The sequence below is a fragment of the Coregonus lavaretus genome (genome assembly GCF_964263955.1).
Source record: "Coregonus lavaretus genome assembly, chromosome: 17".
Lineage (NCBI taxonomy): Eukaryota > Metazoa > Chordata > Actinopteri > Salmoniformes > Salmonidae > Coregonus > Coregonus lavaretus.
This window is the reverse complement of record NC_140004.1, coordinates 36,813,919-36,840,242: the sequence shown is the minus strand read 5'-3', so window position 1 is coordinate 36,840,242 and position 26,324 is coordinate 36,813,919. Positions and strand designations below refer to the sequence as shown.

At 42.9% G+C, this 26,324-nt stretch overlaps 1 protein-coding gene across 1 annotated transcript; it reads left to right on the top strand.

Moving 5' to 3' along the window:
* Positions 1-15,123: 15,123 nt before the first annotated feature.
* LOC311144325 (small ribosomal subunit protein mS27-like) lies at positions 15,124-21,903 on the top strand. The gene is made up of 11 exons (XM_084180360.1): positions 15,124-15,224; positions 15,573-15,650; positions 16,078-16,148; positions 16,550-16,608; positions 16,990-17,104; positions 17,372-17,450; positions 17,624-17,739; positions 18,065-18,167; positions 18,417-18,559; positions 20,908-21,078; positions 21,287-21,903. Exons 1-11 carry the CDS (start codon positions 15,149-15,151, stop codon positions 21,527-21,529), a joined length of 1,254 nt encoding a protein of 417 aa, XP_084036486.1. The 5' UTR covers positions 15,124-15,148; the 3' UTR covers positions 21,530-21,903.
* The last annotated feature ends 4,421 nt before the right edge of the window (positions 21,904-26,324 follow it).

Here is a 26,324-nt window from a genome sequence, read left to right as displayed (position 1 = left end):
CATCACCGACAAACTGAAATGGTCCACACACGCAGACAGTGTGGTGAAGAAGGCGCAACAGAGCCTCTTCAACCTCAGGAGGCTGAAGAAATTAGGCTTAGCACCTAAAACCCTCACAAACTTTTACAGTTGCACAATTGAGAGCATCCTGTCGGGCTGTATCACCGCCTGGTACGGCAACTGCACCGCCCACAACCACAGGGCTCTCCAGAGGGTGGTGCGGTCTGCCGAACGCATCACCGGGGGCAAACTACCCGTCCTCCAAGACACATACAGCACCCAATGTCACAGGAAGGTCAAAAAGATCATCAAGGACATCAACCACCCGAGCCACTGCCTGTTCACCCCGCTATCATCCAGAAGGCAAGGTCAGTACAGGAACATCAAAGCTGGGACCGAGAGAATGAAAAACAGCTTCTATCTCAAGGCCATCAGACTGTTAAATAGCCATCACTAGCACATTAGAGGCTGCTGCTTCCTATTGAAATCACTGGCCACTTTAAGAAATGGAACACTGGTCACTTTAATAATGTTTACATATCTTGCAATACTCATCTCATATGTATATACTGCATTCTATTCTATAATATTCTACTGTATCTTAGTCAATGCCGCTCTGTCATTGCTGTCATTGCTTGTCCATATGTATATATTCTTAAATCCCATTCCTTACTAGTTTTGTGTGTATTGGGTATATGTTGTGAAATTGTTAGATATGACTTGTTAGATATTACTGCACTGTCGGAGCTAGAAGCACAAGCATTTCGCTACACCCGCAATAACATCTGCTAAACACGTGTATGTGACAAATACAATTTGATTTGATTTGATTTGTCAGGGAACAAGTCTCTTGTCCACCATGATGTAGTAGTTGTCAATCTTGCTCGGTTTTCTTCCGACTGCAAGGAGGTATGGCAATTACTGTATTTGGGCCTTCCCCAAACTGTTGCCACAAAGTTGGAAGCACAGAATAGTCTAAAATGTCATTGTATGCTGTAGCGTTAAGATTTCCCTTCACTGGAACTAAAGGGCCTAGCCCGAACCATGCAAAACAGCGCCAGACCATTATTCCTCCTCCACCAAACTTTATAATTGGCACTATGCATTCGGGCAGGTAGCGTTCTCCTTGCATCTGCCAAACCCAGATTTGTCCGTCGGACTGCCAGATGGTGAAGCGTGATTCATCACTCCGGAGAACGCATTTCCACGGCTCCAGAGTGCAATGGTGGCGAGCTTTACACCACTCCAGCCGACGCTTGGCATTGAGCATTGTGATCTTGTGCATGGTGAAGTATGGTGAAGCTCCTGACGAACAGTTATTGATCTGATGTTGCTTCCAGAGGCAGTGTGGAACTCGGTAGTGACGGTTGCAATCTTTGTGTCAGTAAAATTAATTTAGTGGGAAAAGTAGGTGGAAATGCCTTTATGCGCAAATGTTTATGTAATAACCATCATATCGAAGTACATTTGGAGTCATGCGATGATATAGTGTGGGGTCCTCCCACTATGACTCAGGAAACCACGCAGTTTATTATGCTTCAGATTAAATAAATTATGAACTTCACAGGGTGCTGAAAGTGCATGGTGATGAGCTTGATTCTGCTTTCTAATAAACATTGAGGGTCTTATTTTGGTGACATGATCGATACTTGACTGCAGTTTAACAATTCTATTTTAGACTATCCATAACAATCTCATGTAGACTAGCCAATCAACAAAGGGTACTAGGGGGAAACTGCTCTTGAATTACTTTTATTGATCTCTTTTTTACTTAACACTTATTTTTCTTAAAACTGCATTGTTGGTTAAGGGCTTGTAAGTAAGCATTTCACTGTAGTTGGCTTTTGGTCCGACCCCTCCAATAACGATATCTGCTCCAGCCATGTCTCCATTTGGGCTGAACCCGAATCCCACCCAGCCAGTGGTCTTGAAGGTCAGCTGGAACGTGATGGTGCCCTGGACCTCGCTGAACCCCCACTTCAGGATGACATTGTTGTCCGCGTCTAGGTGCTCCATGAAGGGCATATGGATGTCCGGCTGTGCCCCGATCACTGGAGTCCAAGTCAGGAGCAGGGAGAGGAGTAGAAGGATCATCCTGTCTGTCACCCACAGATAGACCCTGAGAACTCAACCAGCTCAGACAAATGCGCCAGTCAAACAAACAGTTATCTAGCTACGGAGCACCGCTAAGATTCTGATACACACTAACTGCCTATGTCCGAATACCCGTACTTGTGCTATAAAAAGTTTGTAAGCTGTTTGGGTATACGCAAATACAACCTTTTATTGTATGTGACGTTTCATACATTTAGACCCAGGTGTGTTTGCAACAGCTGATAATCAGATGATAATCAGAGAAAGGGGACGCAATTGCGTTGTCTCCCGCTATTAGTTCATTTAGCTACAGTCAGTCAATATCCTTCTTTGATTATCAGCTGTAGTCAAACACACCCAGGGTTGATTCAGTTCGATTTAACGTTTACTAATTTGCGTGACAGTTTGTAGGGCTACTAAACGACAAGTTTCCCAAAGGTGGAACACATTGAGAAATGGTTGGAGCTAAAGTATATTATTGACCAAAAATGACAATTAAATCAATTTGAATCCCGTTTAAAACTGCATTGTTGGGCTCGTAAGTAAGCATTTCAAGGTAAGGTCTACCTACACCTGTTGTATTCAGCGCATGTGACAAATACAATTTGATTTGATTTGTAACACAACAAAATGTGGAAAAGGGGTGTGAATAATTTCTGAAGGCACTGTATATTGTATACTAAAACAAATTGGGAAATTATATTTTATACTAATACAAATGCTCAGAGAAAGAGATTTTGTTTAACAAGTATATATTTTTTTTCTCAAAGGTAGGGGTAAAAATGATTAACACCCCTAAAGATTCTTATGAATAAAGTAGTCAAAAGTTTAGTGTTTTGTCCATATTCCTAGCTTGCAATGACTACATCAAGTTTTGACTCTACAAACTTGTTGGATACATTTGTAGTTGTTTTGGTTGTGTTTCAGATTATTTTGTGCCCAATGGAAATGAATGGTAAATAACCATGTATTGTGTCATTTGAGTCATTTTGGAGTTACTAAACACTTAATCGACATCCACAAGCTTGGTATAATCTTATTCCAAATGATTCACAGCTTTAATAGCTGACAAAGGTGCTTCCACCAAGTATTAACTCTTGGGTGTTAATACTGGTACTGAAAAAGAATACTTCTGGATTCTTTATCACCACCTCACAGTCACAGAGATAAAAAAATGTCAAATTTATTTGAAGAGTTTGTGACATGAAATGGTAAACATTAACTGGTAGGATATCAAACTGCAAGGATACATCTTATACTAAACACAACATGCAACATTTTCTACGATTTTACTGAGTTACAGTTCATATAAGGAAATCAGTCAATTAAAATAAATTAATTAGCCCCTAATCCCCTCAAACTCAACTCTGGACCTCAAAGCCAGTTCCACTGCATTTTTTCATTGTTCCCCTCTAATCAGTGACTGACTTAGACCTGGGACACCAGGTGTGTGCAATTCATTATCAGGTAGAACAGAAAACCAGCAGGCTCCGGACCTCGTAGGGTAAGAGTTGAGTACCCTTGCTTATGGATTTCACATGACTGGGCAGGGGCGCAGCCAAGGGTGGGACTTGAGAGCCAGGCCCACCCATTGGGAAGCCAGGCCCAGTCAATCAGAATGGGTTTTTCCCCTACAAAAGGGCTTTATTACAGACAGAAATACTCAGTTTCATCAGCTGTCCAGGTGGCTGTTCTCAGATGATCCCGCAGGTGAAGAAGCCGGATGTGGAGGTCCTTGCGTGGCTACACGTGGTCTGCGGTTGTGAAGCCGTACTGCCAAATTCTCTAAAATGGCAGAGGCAGTTTATGGTAGAGAAATTAACTTTAAATTATCTGGCAACAGCTCTGGTGGACATTCCTGCAGTCAGCATGCCAATTGCACACTCCCTCAAAACTTAAGACATCTGTGGCATTGTGTTTAGTGTCCTTGTATTGTCCCCAGCACAACGTGAACCTGTAATGATTATGCTGTTTAATCAGCTTCTTGATATGCCACACCTGTCAGGTGGATGGATTATCTTGGCAAAAAATTATTATTATTTTTTCTTCAGCTCATGAAACCAACACTTTACATGTTGCGTTTATATTAGTGTTCCGTATATGTCTGCCTGAATCAATGCATAATGTGTAGACAGCTGGCATGCTTTTATCTAAAATGCTGTAAGACTATTGAAGTTGGGTGTGTAGCCTCACCCCTCACTATTGCCAGGAACACACAGATCTCCCTGCTAAGTTTCACAGAGGCACTAGTGTCCGTCTCTGGATGAGGGACAGCATTCTGTCTGCAGCCCCAGTGTTGTGACTAAAACGGTTCACTTCCTGCATGTTCCCTTTGGCACGGTTCTCAGGTAAGGACTTCCTGTTTTGGTGGTCAGTGGACTAAAGGGTGCCGAAATTCTTCCCGCTTTTTTTAAAATAACAAAGACCCACCCAGGGCACGACCTGTCACCTCCCTAGAACTTGGACCAAGAAGTTCACATACAATTGGTAATGAACTGTCCCCTAGTAAGTAAGAAAGCATTTCACTGTTAGTCTACACCTGTTTACAAAGCATGTGACAAAATTAGATTTAGTAAACAAATAGATGACTGTTTTGTATATAAAAACTTTGGCTCAAAGTGAATAACTAAAATCAGACATACATTGGACTACTTTAGTTGCCATATGGTCTGGTTAAAAATGCCTGCCCTATGCATTACCTTTGATAAATTAATTTAAATGATTCAAAGACTAAGCCATTAAAGGGAGAGTTCTCCCTTTAAGTCAGGGTGGGATACAGTTACAGTAACTCGTCAATTGGGAAACAGGGCGATACCCTTACTATTATCCTAAACTGGCTATAATGACTGGCACAGTAAACTGTCAAAAATTCTTTAGACACAACAAATTGCAATTCAGAATGTAGCCAACAGCAGGCCTAATAACAAGAGATCCAAGTGCTAGATGCAGGAACTTAAGATTCATTGAATGAAATGGGTCTCCTTTTGTTTGCGCCGAGGTGGCAGGTGCACTGAAATAAGTTAATATTGATACCCGGACAACTACACAAGAGTGTGTGCAAAGCTGTCAATGGAAAGGGTGGCTATTTGAAGAATCTCAAATATAAAATATATTTTGATTTGTTTAACACTTTTTTGGTTACTACATGATTCCATTTGTGTTCATAGTTTTGATGTCTTCACTATTATTCTACAATGTAAAAATAAAATAAAAACCTTTAATGAGTAGGTGTGTCCAAACTTCTGACTGGAAGTGTACCTTCTGGTTCTTTTTTGCAGTGGAGGCAACACTTGTTAGGGCTGAGATCCAAAGGAGAGCCTGTTTTTGGCTCATCCGCAGCCACAGTAATTGAACAGGTGACAGAGCAGGTTATGACACCAGGATGGTATGACTTAGGAGACAAAAAAAAAAATCTTATTGGCCAAGTGCAGTTAGTCCCTCCCCGCTTAAAGTCAGTTTGGAGCCTAATGAATTAGACCCTAATAACTGCATCAGTCTCCCATCCTAACATTAAAATGGCATGTATTCTGTTTGATTCAGTAGGATGAAGCCATAAGTCTGCACGCACATAATAGCTAGACTTGATAGTCAAGTTAAATTCATTGATCAGACAAGCCCACATACAGGAAAACTATTGATTGTGTCATCGATACAACCAAGGTCCAGTCTACCTTGCGGGTTTTGTAAACTTGAGCTGCAACAGATTTCTAAGATTCACATTTTGCTTCCAATCTAAGACCAAAATGAAACATCCATCAGTGTATAATGTTCAAACATGGTAAGACATTTAATGTAAAGCATAAGAAGTTTAGTGGATTATTCCTTACATTTATTGACCAATAAATACAGATTGACACGTTTCTCCTATTGCGTGTGGGGGACACCCGCCATTGTTGCTGACTAGTGGGCTGGATCTGGGCATGAAGTTTAGCAGGTTTACCTCAATGGTCCCCCTACTTTTGCAATGGTAGCCAATGTCATCAGTTGTCCCATAGGCATAGATCAGCTTCACTGGACTGTCCTATGAGAGGGGATAGAACAAAACATCAAATCGACAACACATACAAGATAAATCAAAAATCACAGGTTAAGGACTGTTTAGAAAACTCCTAATAAGGCCATTTAAACTGTTTAGATTTCTGAATCCCTGGGAACAACGTAGGGATACGACAGCTCACTTTTGAAAATGACTCCAAATAAAATAACCAGTAGGTTGACGTAAAACAAGAGATGGTCTAGCGCAGTGTTTCCCCAAACTTGGTCATGTGTCCCAGTTTTTGCCCTACAGCCGATTCAAATAGACCAAGCTTGATTAGTTGGTTATTTGAGTGAGCTGTGTATCGCTAGGACAAAAAACTAAACGTGAACCCAGGGGGCTGCAGGACCAAGTTTGGGAAACCATGGTCTAGCGCAGGGCTCTCCAACACTGTTCCTGGAGAGCTACCCTCCTGTAGGGTCACTCAAACCCCTGTTATAACTCACCCGATTCATCTTACCAAACAGCTGATTAAAAATATGTGCTAGGTAAGGGTTGGAGAGAAAAATCCTACAGAACGGTAGCTCTGCAGGAAAAGGGTTGGAGATCCATGGTCTAGTATAAAAGGCCATGTCATTATTACCGTGGCACAGATTGCCTCCTGGAAATGCATATTTTGGCCCATCCTCCCTTGAGAAACTAACTGATACAACTTTGTTCTACTGAATACATCCATTTAGGTAAAAGGGTAACAACTCAACAGGCTTTCGGTTGCGTCGATATTAGCAAACCGTTCCTGAATAGAAAGTCAATAATGATAAGGGAACATGATTTTCCGCTTTAATCCTTTTATTGCTTTCAGTTCACATTACTTGTTAACAGTTTGTCTGCAAAACAGTTGACTCGCAGTGATGTGGAAGTCGTCCTAGTCACATGACTGGATGGACCTCCAGAAGGTCATGGTGGTTTGACCGTCTGCCTCGGTCAGGGACAGGAGGGTGTAGTCCTGTTTCTCATCCACCAAGGGAAATCCGTTGCTTGTGGCATGATAATCCTGAAGGAAATACAACAAAAATACTGAGTTTTCTGGAGTATTTATAGAGCCTACTAGACTTGTGTTTTATTAGGTGTGCTTGGTGAAAGCACAACTTTAGAAACTGTTCATTATCACTATTATGCTGCTGCCACCACCTGTAGCACCAGAACCATAAGCTATCAACACCAGAAAGTCCAGACTGCCACTGGTCAGGTTGCTTGAAGAAACTGATACTAATACTTCACACTACAAATGTCACGATCGTTATAAGAAGTGGACCAAGGCGCAGCGTGGTAAGCGTACATCCTTTTATTGTGTACACACACGAACAAAAACAACAAACCAAACGATACGTGAAGTCCTAGGTTAACACACCAAAACAAACCTTACGGAACAAGATCCCACAAATAACTAGTGCCAACAGGCTGCCTAAGTATGGTTCCCAATCAGAGACAACGAGAATCAGCTGCCTCTGATTGGGAACCACCCTGGCTAACATAGATCTACACGATCTAGAACATGAACATAGAAAATACAACATAGACACTACACACCCTGGCTCAACTTTTAAGAGTCCCCAGAGCCAGGGCGTGACAGTACCCGCCCCCAAAGGCGCGGACTGCGACCGCGCCAACAAAACACAAGAGGGTAGGGGCCGGGTGGGCATTCCGCCTCGGAGGCTGATCCGGCTCCGGGCGTGACCACCAGTCTCTCTCTACCCCCCCGTAGCGCCCCTGGTCTGGTCCCGCTGGCCGGAGCTGGACTGGACATCGGTGGAGCGGATTGCTCTGGCTCTGGTGTGGAGCAGCTGACCGGTGCCGGACCAGGCACCGGTGGAACAGGCACGGACCGTGCCGGACTGACGACGCGCACCACTGGCTTGGTGCGGGGAGCAGGAACGGGCCGGACCGGGCTGGCGACGCGCACCACTGGCTTGGTGCGGGGAGCAGGAACGGGCCGGACCGGGCTGGCGACGCGCACCACTGGCTTGGTGCGGGGAGCAGGAACGGGCCGGACCGGGCTGGCGACGCACACCACTGTCTTGGTGCGGGGAGCAGGAACGGGCCGGACCGGGCTGACAACGCGCACCACTGGCTTGGTACGGGGAGCAGGAACAGGCCGGGACGGACTGGGAACACGCACCACTGGCTTAGTGCGAGGAGCAGGAACGGGTCGGGGCCGTACTGGGAACACGCACCACTAACTCAGTGCGGGGAGCAGGAACGGGTTGGGCCGTACTGGGAACACGCACCACTAACTTAGTGCGGTGAGCAGGAACGGGCCGGACCGTACTGGGAACACACACCACTGGCCTTGTGCGGGAAGCAGGAATGGGTCGGGCCGTACTGGGAACACGCACCACTGGCTTAGTGCAGGGATCAGGAACGGGCCAGACCGGACTGGTGACACACACCACTTGCTTGGTGCGAGGAGCGGGACTGGGTTTCCTCATAAACCTCCGCTCCCTCTGCTGCCTACTCAGTTCCTCTCGCCGTGCCTCTACACTCTCCTTCTCCCTTATCGCCTCCAGTAGCTCCTCCCTCTGACCAATTAACTCCTGCTCCCTCATGACCAATAGCCCCCGTAACCTGGTGGCCTCCTCTACTATTCTGCAGATTCGCCCTGTAGCTGCCTCCTGCTGCCCCGTCGTCCACGGCGTGTGCCCCCCCCCAACATTTTCTTGGGGTTGCCTCTCGCGTGTCCGTCGTCGGCACGGTTGGCGCCATTTCTCCTCTCCTACCTGGGTCTCCTCATTCATCGCCCTCCGGTAACGGACGGCCTCCTCCTCCGTGATCCTCCCCCAACCGAGGAGAACATCTTCTAACGTAACCTCCGGCGTTTGCTCCTGGACACGCTGCTTGGTCCTCTTTTGGTGGGATCTTCTGTCACGATCGTTATAAGAAGCGGACCAAGGGGCAGCGTGGTAAGCGTACATCCTTTTATTGTGTACACACACGAACAAAAACAACAAACCAAACGATACGTGAAGTCCTAGGTTAACACACCAAAACAAACCTTACGGAACAAGATCCCACAAATAACTAGTGCCAACAGGCTGCCTAAGTATGGTTCCCAATCAGAGACAACGAGAATCAGCTGCCTCTGATTGGGAACCACCCTGGCCAACATAGATCTACACGATCTAGAACATGAACATAGAAAATACAACATAGACACTACACACCCTGGCTCAACTTTTAAGAGTCCCCAGAGCCAGGGCGTGACAACAAACATATTGTCATGAATCCCAATGCATTTCATGTACCATAGACTTGAAGGGGAAACATTCTATGCTGTGTGTATGACACAAAATACTTTTTTTCCAGCTTTGCATAGTGCATAATGTTACAATTATGATACAACATTTAAACTACATGGGAATTGGAAACCATTCTTTCATTTTATAATGATTTGTTAATTTATTGTCCAAGGATGGAATTTTGAAATATAATGTTTAAGCAAAGTTTTACAGTATTCTTGTTGTATTGTACAAACAACATCGAACTGTACAGAAAAAACATGATTTTGTGTATTAAACCATTGTTCAGTCTACTCACTAGAGTCCATAGAAGGAGAAGGTTACGCCATGGTTAGCATCTATATAAAAAATATATATATTCTGAGTCACTTGATGCTACACTGAACGAAAATATAAACGCAACATGTAAATTGTTGGTCCCATGTTTCATGAGCTGAAATAAAAGATCCCAGAAATTTTACATGCGCCAAAAAGCTTATTTCTCTCAAATTCTGTGCACAAATTTGTTTACCTCCCTGTCAGTGAGCATTTCTCCTTTGCCAAGATAATCCATCCACCTGACAGGTGTGGCATATCAAGAATCTGATTAAACAGCATGATCATTACACAGTTGCACCTTGTGCTGGGGACAATAAAAGGCCACTCTAAAATGTGCAGTCTTGTCACACAAGCAGTAGAATCTGATAAAAAAACAGATAAAAATACACCTTATGGAACAGCGGGGACTGTGAAGAGACACAAACACAAACACAGGCATAGACACATGCATACACACACAGAATAACATACGCACTACACACACGTACACATCGATTTTGTGTTGTAGATATGTGGTAGTAGAGTAGTGGCCTGAGGGCACACACTTAATGTGTTGTGAAATCTTTTGTGAATGTATTGTAATGTTAAAAAAATTGTATAACTGCCTTAATTTTGCTGGACCCCAGGAAGAGTAGCTGCTGCCTCAGGTTTTGAGGGAGTGTGCACTTGGCATGCTTACTGCAGGAATGTCCACCAGAATGTTAATTTCTCTACCATAAGCCGCCTCCAACGTCATTTTAGAGAATTTTGCAGTACATCCAACCGGCCTCAAAACTGCAAATGACGTGAAACCATGCCAGCCCAGGACCTCCACATCCAGCTTCTTCACCTGCGGGATCATCTGAGACCAGCCACCCGGACAGCTGATGAAACTGTTGGTTTACACAACCGAAGAATTTCTGAACAAACTGTCAGAAATGGTCTCAGGAAAGCTCATCTGCGTGCTTGTCGTCCTCACCAATGTCTTGACCTGACTGCAGTTCGGCGTCATAACCGACTTCAGTGGGAAAATGCTCACCTTCGATGGCCACTGGCATGCTGGAGAAGTGTGTTCTTCACGGATGAATCCCGGTTTCAAATGTACCGGGTAGATGGCAGACAGTGTGTATGGTGTTGTGTGGGCGAGCGGTTTGCTGATGTCAATGTTGAAAACAGGGTGCCCCATGGTGGCTGTGTGGTTATGGTATGGGCAGGCATCAGCTACGGACAACGAACACAATTGCATTTTATCGATGGCAGTTTGAATGGACAGAGATACAGTGATGAGATCCTGAGGCCCATTGTTGTGCCATTCATCCGCCGCCATCACCTCATGTTCCAGCATTATAATGCACAGCCCCATGTCGCAAGGATCTGTATGCAATTCCTGGAAGCTGAAAATGTCCCAGTTCTTCCATGGCCTGCATACTCACAAGACAGGTCACCCTTGAGCATGTTTAGGATGCTCTGGATCGACGTGTACGACAGAGTGTTCCAGTTCCCGCCAATATCCATCAATTTCGCACGGCCATTGAAGAGGAGTGGGACAACATTACACAGGCCACAATCAACAACCTGACCAACTCTATGCGAAAGAGATGTTTCGTGCTGTGTGAGGCAAATGGTGGTCACACCCCTACCATTGTTTTAAGGCATCTGTGACCAACACATGCATATCTGTATTCCCAGTCATGTGAAATCCATAGATTAGGGCCTAACGAATTTCAATTGAATGATTTCCTTATATGAACTGTAACTCAGTAAAATCTTAGAAATTGTTGCATGTTGCGTTTATATTTTTTTGTTCAGTGTATATATACAATGAGAAATGTTTTTTTTACCATTTATGGAGTACACTTAATTTTGTTTGTAACTGGATCCTATCAAAAGTTATTATGATGGTTTGTTTAAACGTAGTGTTACTTTGTACAACATCAAGAATGACTTTGTTGCTGTCACGATCGTCGGGAAGAGAGGAGGACCAAGGCGCAGCGTGGAAGGTGAACATACTTATTTATTTATTTAATGATAAACGAACAAAACAACAAAACGATAACATGACGTCCTCGGTTTAAACACAAACCTAATTGGAACAAGATCCCACAAACACTGTGGGAAAAGTGGCTGCTTAAGTATGGTTCCCAATCAGAGACAACAAGCAACAGCTGATACACGTTGCCTCTGATTGAGAACCACACTGGCCAACATAGAACTACAAAACTAGAACGAAAAACTAATGAAAACTCACACCCTGGCTCAACATACTAGAGTCCCCAGAGCCAGGGCGTGACAGTTGCAAGTTTTCCCCTTTTTTCTACAGAAAATGGCATCTCCAGTATGTATATTAGAAGCATTATTATCCTTTTTAGTTAATGATTGGACATTACTTTAAAAGTAAAATTATTTGTTAATGGATTTAATTCATGTAAATCAGGTTTTAGAATTGGGTACCTCCGTTACCTGTGCCTCCATTACCGAAAATCAACAAAGTCCATTTTTTGAAAAAAGTATCCAACCTAAAACCTGGAAATATATACAATAAAGCATATTTTTACGTAGCTTAATATGCAAAAATATTATTTTAGTTAATGGACACTGAGCATCTATGGCTGCGTTTAGACAGGAAGCCTAATTCTGATATTTGTTTCAATAATTGTTGTTTTTCCAAAAATTTGTATTTTGACCATTCAGATCAGCTCTGAAATTTGTATTTGTAGTTGTATTTATTATGAATCCCCATTAGCTGCTGCTCTTCCTGGGGTCCAGCAAAATTAAGGCAGTTAAGACCTCTACTCTACTACACAAAATCCATGTGTACATGTGTGTATAGTGCGTATGTTATCGTGTGTTTGTATGTATGTGTCTATGTTTGTGTTGCTTCACAGTCCCCGCTGTTCCATAAGGTGTATTTTTACCTTCTTTTTTTTAATCTTCTTCTACTGCATGTGGAATAGAGTTCCATGTAGTCATGGCTCAATGTAGTACTGTGCACCTCCCATAGTCTGTTCTGGACTTGGGGACTGTGAAGAGACCTCTGGTGGCATGTCTTGTGGGATATGCATGGGTGTCCGAGCTGTGTGCCAGTATTCCAAACAGACAGCTCGGTACATTCAGCTTGTCGACACCTTGTACAAAAACAAGCAGTGATGAAGTTAATCTCGCTTCCACTCTGAGCCAGGAGAGACTAACATACATGTCATTAATGTGAGCTAATGTTGACAGTCTACAATCCAGGGTTACTCCAAGGAGTTTAGTCACCTCAACTTGATCAATTTCCACATTATTCATTACGAGATGTAGTTGAGGCTTAGGGTTTAGTGAATGATTTGACTCAAATACAATGCTTTTAGTTTTGTAAATATTCAGGACTAACTTAGTCCTTGCCACTCATTCCGAAACTAACTGCAACTCTTTGTTTAGTGTTGCAGTTATTTTAGTTGCTGTAGTAGCTGACGTGTATAGTGTTGAGTCATCTGCATACATAGACACACTGGCTTTACTCAAAGCCAGTGGCATGTCATTAGTAAAGATGGAAAAAAGCAAGGGGCCTAAACAACTGCCCTGGGGAATTCATGATTCTACCTGGATTATGTTTGAGAGGCTTCCATTAAAGAACACCCTCTGGGTTCTGTTAGACAAGTAACTCTTTATCCACATTATAGCAGGGGGTGTAAAACCATAACACATCTGTTTTTCCAGCAGCAGACTATGATCGATAATGTCAAAAGCCGCACTGAAGTCTAACAAAACAGCCCCCACAATCTCTATATCATCAATTTCTCTCAGCCAATCATCAGTAATGTGTGTAAGTGCTGTGCTTGTTGAATGTCCTTCTCTATAAGCATGCTGAAAGTTTGTTGTCAATTTGTTAACAGTAAAAAAGCATTGTATCTGGTCAAACACCATTTTTTCCAATAGTTTACTAAGGGTTGGTAACAGGCTAATTGGTCGGCTGTTTGAGCCAGTAAAGGGGGCTTTACTATTCTTAGGTAGCGGAATGACTTTTGCTTCCCTCCAAGCCTTAGGGTTGTTGTAGTGAATTTCCAGCCTGTAGAAGTCATCATAATCCTGTCCTCCAATAGGGATGCCAGGGATCTTTCTGGAAGATCAAAAGCCTGGAATGGAGAAGATGCTGTAGAGTCAGAGCTCAGACAACATGTGTGTGAGTGTGTGTTCCTGCATGCATGTGTGTAAGTATTAATGTCTCCAGAACGGGGGTAACCTCTCACCCCTCCTCCCACACACCAGGCAAACACCACTCTGAAGCATTCATCCGCTGGTACCCCCATGAAGCATTTATGCACTTAGGTCTATTTCAAAGACAAGGGGCAGCCATAGACCAGCATGTGGTGGACCAGGTCCAGGTGCTCGATCACCGGCTCAATCTGAGATCGACAGAGAGAGAGGGAGACATGGGAAGGAGCAGGGAAAGGTAAGAGATGGACTCTAATCACAAACATATGTTGTAATTGTAAAATGCTTATACCATGAAATGAAAAAGGGGTAATTTACCCGAATTATATAATTGTTTCTGTTGAGGTTTGGTACCTTTGTTACCTTGCAGTGGTAGTATGTACTGTATGTTCGGCAGGGACAGTAACCTGTTCGGCAGGGACAGTAACCTATGTGTTGCCAATACATTCTGTTCCACAGTCACATGTTGTAAGCTAAGGATACTACCTCCCGATACCAATATCACAATAACAATTCAATTCCATTTAATTCAATCATGTTTGACCTGTTCAAGCCCAAGAGTAAAGTAAAATACAGTACTTTACTTCAAACTAAAAGTCCTGCTGTGCCTGATCTTGAGGGACAACATGATCCTGCTACAGGACCTCATGTGTGTGAGGTCACTCTTACATTCTCCCCAACAGTCCAGATAGTTGATGTCAGGGGGCCTGGATCTGGGCATGAACTTGAGCAGGTTCACCTCCTTGGTCCCCCTTCTTTTGCCATGGTACCCGATGTCATCAGTTTTCCCGTAGGCATAGATCAGCTTCACTAGACTTTCCAATAAGAGGAGGAGGGGGGATAGAACAATGTACATCAATTGACATAAACATACAAGAGCACAGAAGAACAAAAATCACAGGTTGACGACTATGTGTGAAGAAAAAGCCTAGTAGGCAGAAGGCACCTACACAATGTTGTGAGAAAATATTGTGGCCCAAACAATGGAAGCTAACACACTTGATATTACCAATTAATTAGCCTCTGGGGCAATTGACATTGGACGTTCACCGTAACAGGCGCTTGAGGCCGTACCAATACATAGAAAGGGGTTCATTCTAATGTTGTGTTTGATATTTTAAATTAAACGTACATAATTACAGTATTTAGAAATATTAACGTCGTTTCTATTTAATTATTATACATAACATTTTTCATGGTGTTATGGTCCGCATTACACATTTATTTGAGCACAGCTCTCTCTCTTACTCAAAATTGTTGCCCCCCTCTGTCATAGTGATATCGTCCCAAGATGGCAGCCTCCGTGTTGCAACGCTGTTTAGGAGCTGTCAAAGTTATCCATAAATGTGGAAGTCACAGTTTTATAGGTACATATTGTATATATATATAAAAAATAATTATTTAAATCAGTAAAGGTATCATTGCTATCATTGATTGATTGGCCGTTTTTTACCGAACTATTTGTCTTTTGCCAAGCGAGTAGCTAGCGGGCTAGCCAGATGGCTAGTTAGCTAACGTTAGCTACCTATAATGAACCCATTCTGACCTAACTCATAACTAGATAAATCAGATGCATCTTCTCCCGTTTGTTCAATGATTGACCTTAGTATTTGCTTGTACTGTAATCGCAATTAATTGCATTGTGCATGTTACCTTCAGTGTCCAGCATTGTCTATCCCATGTAACTTGTGATCATTCTTGTTTATATCCTACAGCCAGAAGATGTCTACTTTCAGCAGCATACACAGACACCAAATTATGGGAGGAGAGAGAGAAAGATAATCAAAATCTGGGTAAGCTATCCACCCAAAGACACTCATTACCAATGGTGTATTGTTAATGACTAACCATCCTCTTTGTCACTACCCATCACAACTAATGAAAAGTGGATCTCAAACACAGCTGTCACACATTAACTGTCAAGTGGACATGACATCAGTTGCGTTTTAGTTTTCTGAGACCCATGGATCTACGAGTGAATATAGAATAGACATTATTCTGTGCATAAGTCCATGAAGACATAACAACTGTAAATCGATGACAATGTCTGTGAGTGTCTGCACCAAATGAACACAGGGGGGCAGTGTTAGCTAGCTGTGTCATTCATACTGTAAAATGCTTAGAGGCTTAAAGTCATATTTTTAAATGTCAGAGAGTTTCAGCTTGGACTTGTTGTTGTGAAATGTGAATGTCAAGCTGAATGTGCATGCCAATCTACAGCGTTGATGGCCGCCTTGATGGACAGGACCTATGACCGAAACTTCCCTGTCAGCTCTCTGACAATATCACGGGTAAGAGCATGTTAGAGTACAGAGAGATTACACCCTTCTAGCCTGGATGTCAGCCTGTTTCTGCTTTAGAAAACTACTTCATTGTCATGTCAGGTACCTTTAGGCTAAAACCGAATCAGATATGTTGACTAAACTATGGTTGCAGAATTTCACAAACTTTCAATAAATTCACTATTTTTCCAGAAATCCCAGTTGGAAGATTCCTGGATTAGGGGGCGAATAAGCAGGAAATCCGAAAACCTCCAACCAGGATTTCTGTAAAACCAGGACATTTATTGATTTTGCAACCCTAGCTAATACAGAATCTGACGGGCACCATAGCTAATATGATTTATGTTCTGATCAACCTGTAGTCAAAGTGAAATAATAACCATAATTTCTCTGTCCATTTTCTTTTTCAGTTTGTTGACAACATATCGTCAAGAGAAGAGGTTGATCAAGCAGAGTACTATCTTTATAAGTAAGCCTCATTTGCACGCCCTGTAATGTTCTTTTGTTAGTTAGGGTGTTCACGTCCTGGGCTAAGTTGCTGGCTAATCCTCTATGTTCGGACCTCTGTTTTGTCCTAGTCTTTTGTGGCGTATTTATGTTCAGTCACATGTTTCTTTGTTCTGTGCTGTGTTAGAGCTATCTGTTCTCTGGAATCGGTTTCTTATGTGATTAAAAGATTTACATGAATATTGTGTTGCAAGCCTATGGGTTAAGAAGCGATTACACTTGACTTGACCCATCTATCATAAAGGCTACATAAAGGCATCATAATAAGGACATGACAGAAGTCATAAACATTCATGTCTTGTTTGTTGTTGTTTTTTAACGTTTGAACATCTCTCTCCTCTAGATTTCGCCACAGCCCAAACTGTTGGTACCTCAGAGACTGGACCGTCCACAGCTGGGTGAGACAGTGTCTCAGATACGAGGCCAGAGACAAGGCCTTACACACCCTCAAGAACAAGGTAGTTCTACATTATGCCGAGCAGAGCCATAGAAACACAGTTCCACAAACTGTCCTCTATATTTGCACCCAACCTTCCATGACCATACCATTCTTATTTGCATTCTAACTGGAATTGTATTGTCCAATACATGGTGCTTGTTGAAAACCTTCATTCTAAAGAGTTTGACAACCTCCATTTCTGAGGTTGACTATAATATATATATATATATATATATATATATATATATATATATATATTTTTACCGTTCTCTGTTTCTGTATTTAGGTGCAATATGGAATGTTCCCAGATGATTTCACATTCAACCTGCTGATAGATTCCTTCATAAAAGATGAAGACTTCAAAGGTGAAGAGTCTCTGACGTCTGAAACGGTATTATCTGTCAAACTGTAAAGTTATCCCAGGACCCCTTTGGAAAAACTCAGTTAAACTCAACTAAACCAATAATGTATATTCTATATTCACATATATAATACTAGATGTACCTTAAAACCTAAAAAGGTTGTTCCTCTTCCGTAGGTGCCTGTTCTGTCGTGGAAGAGGTGATGCTTCAGGAGTCTTTTGATCTACCATCAACACAGATCCTGTCCCTGTATGCACTGAGCAGTTACCTAGCAACCAAACCAGAGCTCAGCGTAAGTAAAGTAGCATTCACAGCTTGGTACTGTGTGTGTACCAACATGTCTGGGGAAGTTATCGTGCCAAAGTACATTTGGAATGTCTGGATTTTGTAGAAATGAACGATTGTTGGAAACGTAAGGAGGACATAATCCTATTTGTGTAGAAAAGTAAAGTCGGATCCCAGCACAACATCATTCCCATAAAAAAATATGGAAATGCAGGAGTTTGAATTCAGCAGCCACAGTTATTTCTGTATAATTGAGTTATTGTGCAATTTGTAAACGTTGTGCTAGTGCTGTCTGAAGCATGTGTGTGTGTGTGTGTGTTGGTTCACTACAGGTGTCAGAGCAGAGGGCTCTGGGAGCAGCACTGCTGAAATGTGGTCTGAAGCAGGACAACTCTACAGGCCTCAGCGCTCAACTGCTGGGCTGTGCTCTATTAGGTATGTGTTCATCCAGTCATACCACACGCCTGGGCCTTCCTCATGTTCCTAACCCTTTGGTGATGGCAGAAGGAGGAGGATTTCTTCTCCATTTCTCAAGAATCCCTCCTCTTCATCTTCTTGTCAGACATCATTGAAATCAACCTCTCTCTCTCCATGCCACATGGTCTTTGCCCTGGTTGTCATGTTGTGCTGATCAAGTCTCTGATAGTTTCCTCTCCCTGCTCCTCTCTCTTTGTCTGTCTCTAGGTAAGGTGGAGATGGCTGCTGGGATCCATGCTGTGTTCAGGGGCATGCCTCTGATGTGGACCCCAGGGTATCTGAGCCAGGCCCTGGCTGTTATGGAGAGAGTAGCTGCCGCTCCTGGAGATAGCAAACTATCAAAGGACGCCGTATGTACAGTGGGGAAAAAAAGTATTTAGTCAGCCACCAATTGTGCAAGTTCTCCCACTTAAAAAGATGAGAGAGGCCTGTAATTTTCATCATAGGTACACGTCAACTATGACAGACAAAATGAGAAAACAAAATCCAGAAAATCACATTGTAGTATTTTTAATGAATTTATTTGCAAATTATGGTGGAAAATAAGTATTTGGTCAATAACAAAAGTTTCTCAATACTTTGTTATATACCCTTTGTTGGCAATGACACAGGTCAAACGTTTTCTGTAAGTCTTCACAAGGTTTTCACACAATGTTGCTGGTATTTTGGCCCATTCCTCCATGCAGATCTCCTCTAGAGCAGTGATGTTTTGGGGCTGTCGCTGGGCAACACGGACTTTCAACTCCCTCCAAAGATTTTCTATGGGGTTGAGATCTGGAGACTGGCTAGGCCACTCCAGGACCTTGAAATGCTTCTTACGAAGCCACTCCTTCATTGCCCGGGCGGTGTGTTTGGGATCATTGTCATGCTGAAAGACCCAGCCACGTTTCATCTTCAATGCCCTTGCTAATGGAAGGAGGTTTTCACTCAAAATCTTACGATACATGGCCCCATTCATTTTTTCCTTTACACGGATCAGTCGTCCTGATCCCTTTGCAGAAAAACAGCCCCAAAGCATGATGTTTCCACCCCCATGCTTCACAGTAGGTATGGTGTTCTTTGGATGCAACTCAGCATTCTTTGTCCTCCAAACACGACGAGTTGAGTTTTTACCAAAAAGTTATATTTTGGTTTCATCTGACCATATGACATTCTCCCAATCCTCTTCTGGATCATCCAAATGCACTCTAGCAAACTTCAGACGGGCCTGGACATGGATTGGCTTAAGCAGGGGGACACGTCTTGCACTGCAGGATTTGAGTCCCTGGCGGCGTAGTGTGTTACTGATGGTAGGCTTTGTTATTTTGGTCCCAGCTCTCTGCAGGTCATTCACTAGGTCCCCCCGTGTGGTTCTGGGTATATTTGCTCACCATTCTTGTGATCATTTTGACCCCATGGGGTGAAATCTTGCGTGGAGCCCCAGATCGAGGGAGATTATCAGTGGTCTTGTATGTCTTCCATTTCATAATAATTGCTCCCACAGTTGATTTATTCAAACCAAGCTGCTTACCTATTGCAGATTCAGTCTTCCCAGCCTGGTGCAGGTCTACAATTTAGTTTCTGGTGTCCTTTGACAGCTCTTTGGTCTTGGCCATAGTGGAGTTTGGAGTGTGACTGTTTGAGGTTGTGGACAGGTGTCTTTTATACTGATAACAAGTTCAAACAGGTGCCATTAATACAGGTAATGAGTGGAGGACAGAGGAGCCTCTTAAAGAAGAAATTACAGGTCTGTGAGAGCCAGAAATCTTGCTTGTTTGTAGGTGACCAAATACTTATTTTCCACCATAATTTGCAAATAAATTCATTAAAAATCCTACAATGTGATTTTCTGGATTTTTCTTCCTCAATTTGTCTGTCATAGTTGACGTGTACCTATGATGAAAATTACAGGCCTCTCTCATCTTTTTAAGTGGGAGAACTTGCACAATTGGTGGCTGACTAAATACTTTTTTTCCCCACTGTAGCCTAATTACCAATACCTGTCTCAGTGCTGTACTTTCTGCAATTGTTCAATTATTCTCACACTAACAACATCATTAGTAACACATTAGTAACACATTACACACGTATAATAGTAAGTCATTGTGTTACCACGAGTAAGAAGCATGCAGTTTATACTGCTACAGAGCTGATTGTTAGCAATTTCAGTTAACTCATCAAATGCTGCAAATAACACAGTTACCATTTGACACAAACCTGGTGGCAGGAGAGAGCTGTTACTGTCCAGGTACGATGTATGACGCAGTCAGAGTCTTTATCTCCAGGGTTTAGTGTTGCGATATCTGTGTTATTTATACCCTGCCACACGTCAGTGCACCCTGGTGCAGCACTCCTCTAGCGCTGTCCAGTTCAATAGTTCAACTCTGAACAGAGTAATCTGATTTATGGAAGTCTGGAGCCCAGGGGAAATCTGTAAGAATCTGTCCTTTGGGCACCAAACCAGATTTGCTAGAAAGCAGGACAGTGTCAGACCTGATGACTCTGTGTAGGTCAGGACAGACAGGACATATTCATTGTGTGTGTCATTGTCTGTGTGTGTTTGTTTGTTTTCGTGTCTGTCTTTTGTCCTGATGGACGTCTATGAGAGGATGCTCCAGTGTGGCTTCGCAAGTAATTGTGTCTGTCTGAGTGCATGTCCGGCTGTCCCAGTTGTGTGTTTCCTTACATCTCTCTGTCTGTGTGTGTGTGTTTCTCCTAGGTTGATTACCTGGAGGGCCTGCTCCAGGACCTGTCCTCTGCCTCGGACTCCAACTCCTCCTCTGGAGAGGACGAGTTAGGAGGAGAGGAGGAGGGGAAGAAGAAGGAGGAGGAGGATGAAGACGACCAGGCAGAGAGAGAGAAACTACCGCTCTATGTCAGCAGGTTCAAGGTAGAGACTGGGCAAAGATCAGTCAATCAAACGGGGACAAAATGTGTATGGACAGTACATGTATGTTGTGTTATGATTGCAGATTTCTAATTTTGAGAAAGTGAATAAATTGCTATTAAGCACTCAATCTATAACAACAGTTACACTTAATCGCTCCTTTTCCATAGACCCCATTTCTAACCACCTCCTCTCCTCTGGCCATGTGTAGGAGCTGAGCGGGCAGCTCCAGTCTGGGGGTAAGGTGGACCCTAGTCCCCTGCAGGTGCTGGTCTCCAGCCTGGTCCAGCAGGGCCTGGCCTCAGCAGAGGACCCTGACATGGAGCAGTACCAGAGGAAGGTAGGGGAGTGGGAGGCAGAGAGGCAGCAGCTCATCAGAAGAGAGAAGGAGATGAGGGAGAGGGCTGAGGAGGAGAGACAGGCCCGTCAGGCAGCAAAGGCAGCTTCACAATAACACTGAACACACAGCTGGATTGATCCCATCCACTGTGGCTTACTCTACAACAAGGGTGCATCCACTGCGGTATATACCACCGCAAAGCATCAATGGATATTACTGGTACTTTTTCATAAATTGTTGGGTCCCTACAACGTCTGCAGTGAAACATACACGAAAAGTGAGGGTTGTCTTTGAAATATATAATATAATCTGTACATGAAAAGCAAAAAATTAACTATCTGTTGTCTCCTGAAATCTGTTTATTTCATGTAACCTGTTTGTGTCTTTTGTACAAATGCCATTCGCAGTTGAGCAATATACCATGAACAAGATGACAACTCCCCATGATAGAAGTTTGTCTATATTAAATTATCGTGATCAACAAATAATGATGATTCTTGACTTGCTTTATACTCAAATATTAACAAATCAGAGAGCTTAGTTTGTAGTTATAACTTTTAAGTGGTTTTACATGCGTTGTTACACATAATACTCGTAACTTCTATTTCATCCTTAGCTCAGTTTTCTTGAGATTTCTGAGTTTTCTTGAAAATATGTTTTTATATTTCCTGTTGTGGAACAGCAACATGTTGTTATTGGTCTAGCTCCAGTCTAGTGGTTGTTAAGCCTGATGGTCACTATGACCTCATGAAAGCGGGGGAAATCATGGCTTCACATCCTCTCACTCCTTTTCCTCTCCTCTCTCAGAATGAGGTGTTTGTGAGCGCACATGTAGACCTTTGTGTGTGTGTGTCCGTGTGTGTGTGTGTGTGCGGGGAATGAATCCCATGTTATACAATCCTAGGGGAGCTGATTACTGATCTAGGGAAAACAAAGTTAGTTCTTTACACAGGCATGAATACAGTTGGATTTCTTAGCCTTATCTTGCCACAAAGAAAAACACTATCACAGAGCCAGATCATAGGTGTATTGCTTGGCCCTTGTTTAGAAGTTGACAGGTCTTTATGTGCTGTCTGGAAATCGACAGTGTATCAACAGTGGAATAACAGTAAAATATGAATTATGTAAGAAGACTAAAGTATCTTAGTAAACTTTAATAGACTACAACTAACTGCAACAGGCTACTCAAATACCATTTGTGTAAATATATTTGGCTAGGCTATCCCTGTTATTTTTGTAGTTTGGGGGAGATAAGTCATCAATGGGGAAAAAGAGCTGTTGTGGCTCACAATGTGTTCATTCCACATTATGCTATTGCCCATTCATGGCATGGGCTTGGGAAACTGCCTGGTATACAGACTAAGATGAATATAAGGTACAAATACTGTCATTCACAAACAAGAGCCATTTTTTTGCCTTGAGGCTCATATTGACTGCCTGAGAGTTGGAATGTCTCTAGTTAGAATTATCTTTATTTGCTAAAAATAGTAGAATTGGACATTTGCAAATGGCCATGTCTCGGAGCTGTTAAATTTAAGTTAAATAGAAAAGTATAAAGAATGCTTGCTTTTATTGAGAGCTAAGAGGAGCTGAAAGTTTAAAATACATTTTCTACTAGGTTTTCAATGTATCTTACAAAAAATACAAATCTGCACTTTCTCATGTATGCAAAATAGATCACCCATGAATGTAAACCTTGCCCCATGCATCCCTCATCTCTGTCAGAGTAAATATTGATCTTTAGAGTTCACCCTTCCTACATGCAGTATGTGCTCTCACATTTAGCCCTTTTCACAAAACAGTGTTAAATCTAATCACATTGACATGGCCAGATGACCCTGTCTTTATGTGATAGGGTTAGACATAATGTACATACAGTGCCTTGTAAAAGTATTCATCCCCGTTGGCGTTTTTCCTATTTTGTTGCATTACAACCTGTAATTGAAATGGATTTTTATTTGGATTTCATGTAATGGACATACACAAAATAGTCCAAATTGGTGAAGTGAAATGAAAAAAATTACTTGTTTCAAAAAATTCAAATAAATAAATAATGGAAAAGTGGTGTGTGCATATGTATTCACCCCCTTTGCTATGAAGCCCATAAATAAGATCTGGTGCAACCCAATTACCTTCAGAAGTCACATAATTAGTTAAATAAAGTCCACCTGTGTGCAATCTAACTGTCACATGATCTCAGTATATATACACCTGTTCTGAAAGGCCCCAGAGTCTGCAACACCACTAAGCAAGGGGCACCACCAAGCAAGCAGCACCATGAAGACCAAGGAGCTATCCAAACAGGTCAGGGACAAAGTTGTGGAGAAGTACAGATCAGGGTTGGGTTATAACAAAATATCAGAAACTTTGAACATCCCACAGAGCACCATTAAATCCATTATTAAAAAATTGAAAGAATATGGCACCACAACAAACCTGCCAAGAGTGGGCCGCCCACCAAAACTCTCGAACCAGGCAAGGAGGGCATTAATCAGAAAGGCAACAAAGAGACCAAAGATAACCCTGAAGGAGCTGCAAAGCTCCACAGCGGAGATTGGAGTATCTGTCCATAGGACCACTTTAAGATGTACACTCCACAGAGCTGGGCTTTACAGAAGAGTGGCCAGAAAAAAGCCATTGCTTAAAGAAAAAAATAAGCAAACACGTTTGGTGTTCGCCAAAAGGCATGTGGGAGACTCCCCAAACATATGGAAGAAGGTACTCTGGTCAGATGAGACTAAAATTGAGCTTTTTGGCCATCAAGGAAAACGCTATGTCTGGCGCAAACCCAACACCTCTCATCATCCCGAGAGCACCATCCCCACAGTGAAGCATGGTGGTGGCAGCATAATTCTGTGGGAATGTTTTTCATCGGCAGGGACTGGGAAACTGGTCAGAATTCAAGGAATGATGGATGGCACTAAATACAGGGAAATTCTTGAGGGAAACCTGTTTCAGTCTTCCAGAGATTTGAGACTGGGACGGAGGTTCACCTTCCAGCAGGATAATGACCCTAAGCATACTGCTAAAGCAACACTCGAGTGGTTTAAGGGAAACATTTAAATGTCTTGGAATGGCCAAGTCAAAGCCCAGACCTCAATCCAATTGAGAATCTGTGGTATGACTTAAAGATTGCTGTACACCAGCAGAACCCATCCAACTTGAAGGAGCTGGAGCAGTTTTGCCTGGAAGAATGGGCAAAAATCCCAGTGGCTAGATGCGCCAAGCTTATAGAGACATACCCCAAGAGACTTGCAGCTGTAATTGCTGCAAAAAGTGGCTCTACAAAGTATTGACTTTGGGGGGGGGGGTCTTATGCACGCTCAAGTTTTCTTATTTTTTGTCTGTTTCACAATAAAAATATTTTGCATCTTCAAAGTGGTAGGCATGTTGTGTAAATCAAATGATACAAACCCCCCAAAAATCAATTTCAATTCCAGGTTGTAAGGCAACAAAATAGGAAAAATGCCAAATGGGTTGAATACTTTCGCAAGCCACCGTAAGGACAGTGAGAATAGAAACCTCACTGGTCTCCTAGCAATGTACAGTTAATGCTTTGATTACCATTACTTTAGAGGCAAATTATGGCCAGGTCATCATGGTTAGTTGATGGTTCATTATATTTTAGTGAGCATGACTGATATTCTATCATAGCTTATCTTTCTCACAATGATACAATTTTTTCTCTAACTTAATGCCTACACAAGACTCCTTTTGGGAACAACCCTCATTTCTGTTTAGAAGTCTTTTCTATCTCTTTTGTATTTTTTAGAAGCATTTTGGCCAATAAAGTATAGGCCTACTTCGGAACCAATTTGTTTAAAACTATACTTGTTGTCAAACACACATTTCCAAAAGAAATGTGACATTTGGGTCTCAGACTGTGTTTCCACCAGGTGTGCAAGCAGCCAGTGAAATTAAGCCAATCAGCATGTCCGATAGTCAGGAAGTTTCTTATTCAGATCACTGATTATTGGACACTGACTGCGATGGTTTAAGTGCACTAAAAGCGTCAGGTTTGGGATTGTGTCTAATTTGGAACGGTAATGTAGTCCCAAATAACAGTCTGTACGTGGCTCAAACACTGCTGTAGGTGGTCAGCTCTGTCAGGGTCTGTTTGAGATCACTAACAGCAAACTAGAGAGGAGAGAGAGGAGAGGATTGCCCAGGAAGGAGTAACCATCAAGAATGTTCCATGTTTGAAGTGTGACGGTGATATACACTGCTCAAAAAAATAAAGGGAACACTAAAATAACACATCCTAGATCTGAATGGAAATCAAATGTATCAACCCATGGAGGTCTGGATTTGGAGTCACACTCAAAATTAAAGTGGAAAACCACACTACAGGCTGATCCAACTTTGATGTAATGTCCTTAAAACAAGTCAAAATTAGGCTCAGTAGTTTGTGTGGCCTCCACGTGCCTGTATGACCTCCCTACAACGCCTGGGCATGCTCCTGATGAGGTGGCGGATGGTCTCCTGAGGGATCTCCTCCCAGACCTGGACTAAAGCATCCGCTAACTTCTGGACAGTCTGTGGTGCAACGTGGCGTTGGTGGATGGAGCGAGACATGATGTCCCAGATGTGCTCAATTGGATTCAGGTCTGGGGAATGGGCGGGCCAGTCCATAGCATCAATGCCTTCCTCTTGCAGGAACTGCTGACACACTCCAGCCACATGAGGTCTAGCATTGTCTTGCATTAGGAGGAACCCAGGGCCAACCGCACCAGCATACGGTCTCACAAGGGGTCTGAGGATCTCATCTCGGTACCTAATGGCAGTCAGGCTACCTCTGGCGAGCACATGGAGGGCTGTGCGGCCCCCCAAAGAAATGCCACCCCACACCATGACTGACCCACCGCCAACGGTCATGCTGGAGGATGTTGCAGGCAGCAGAACGTTCTCC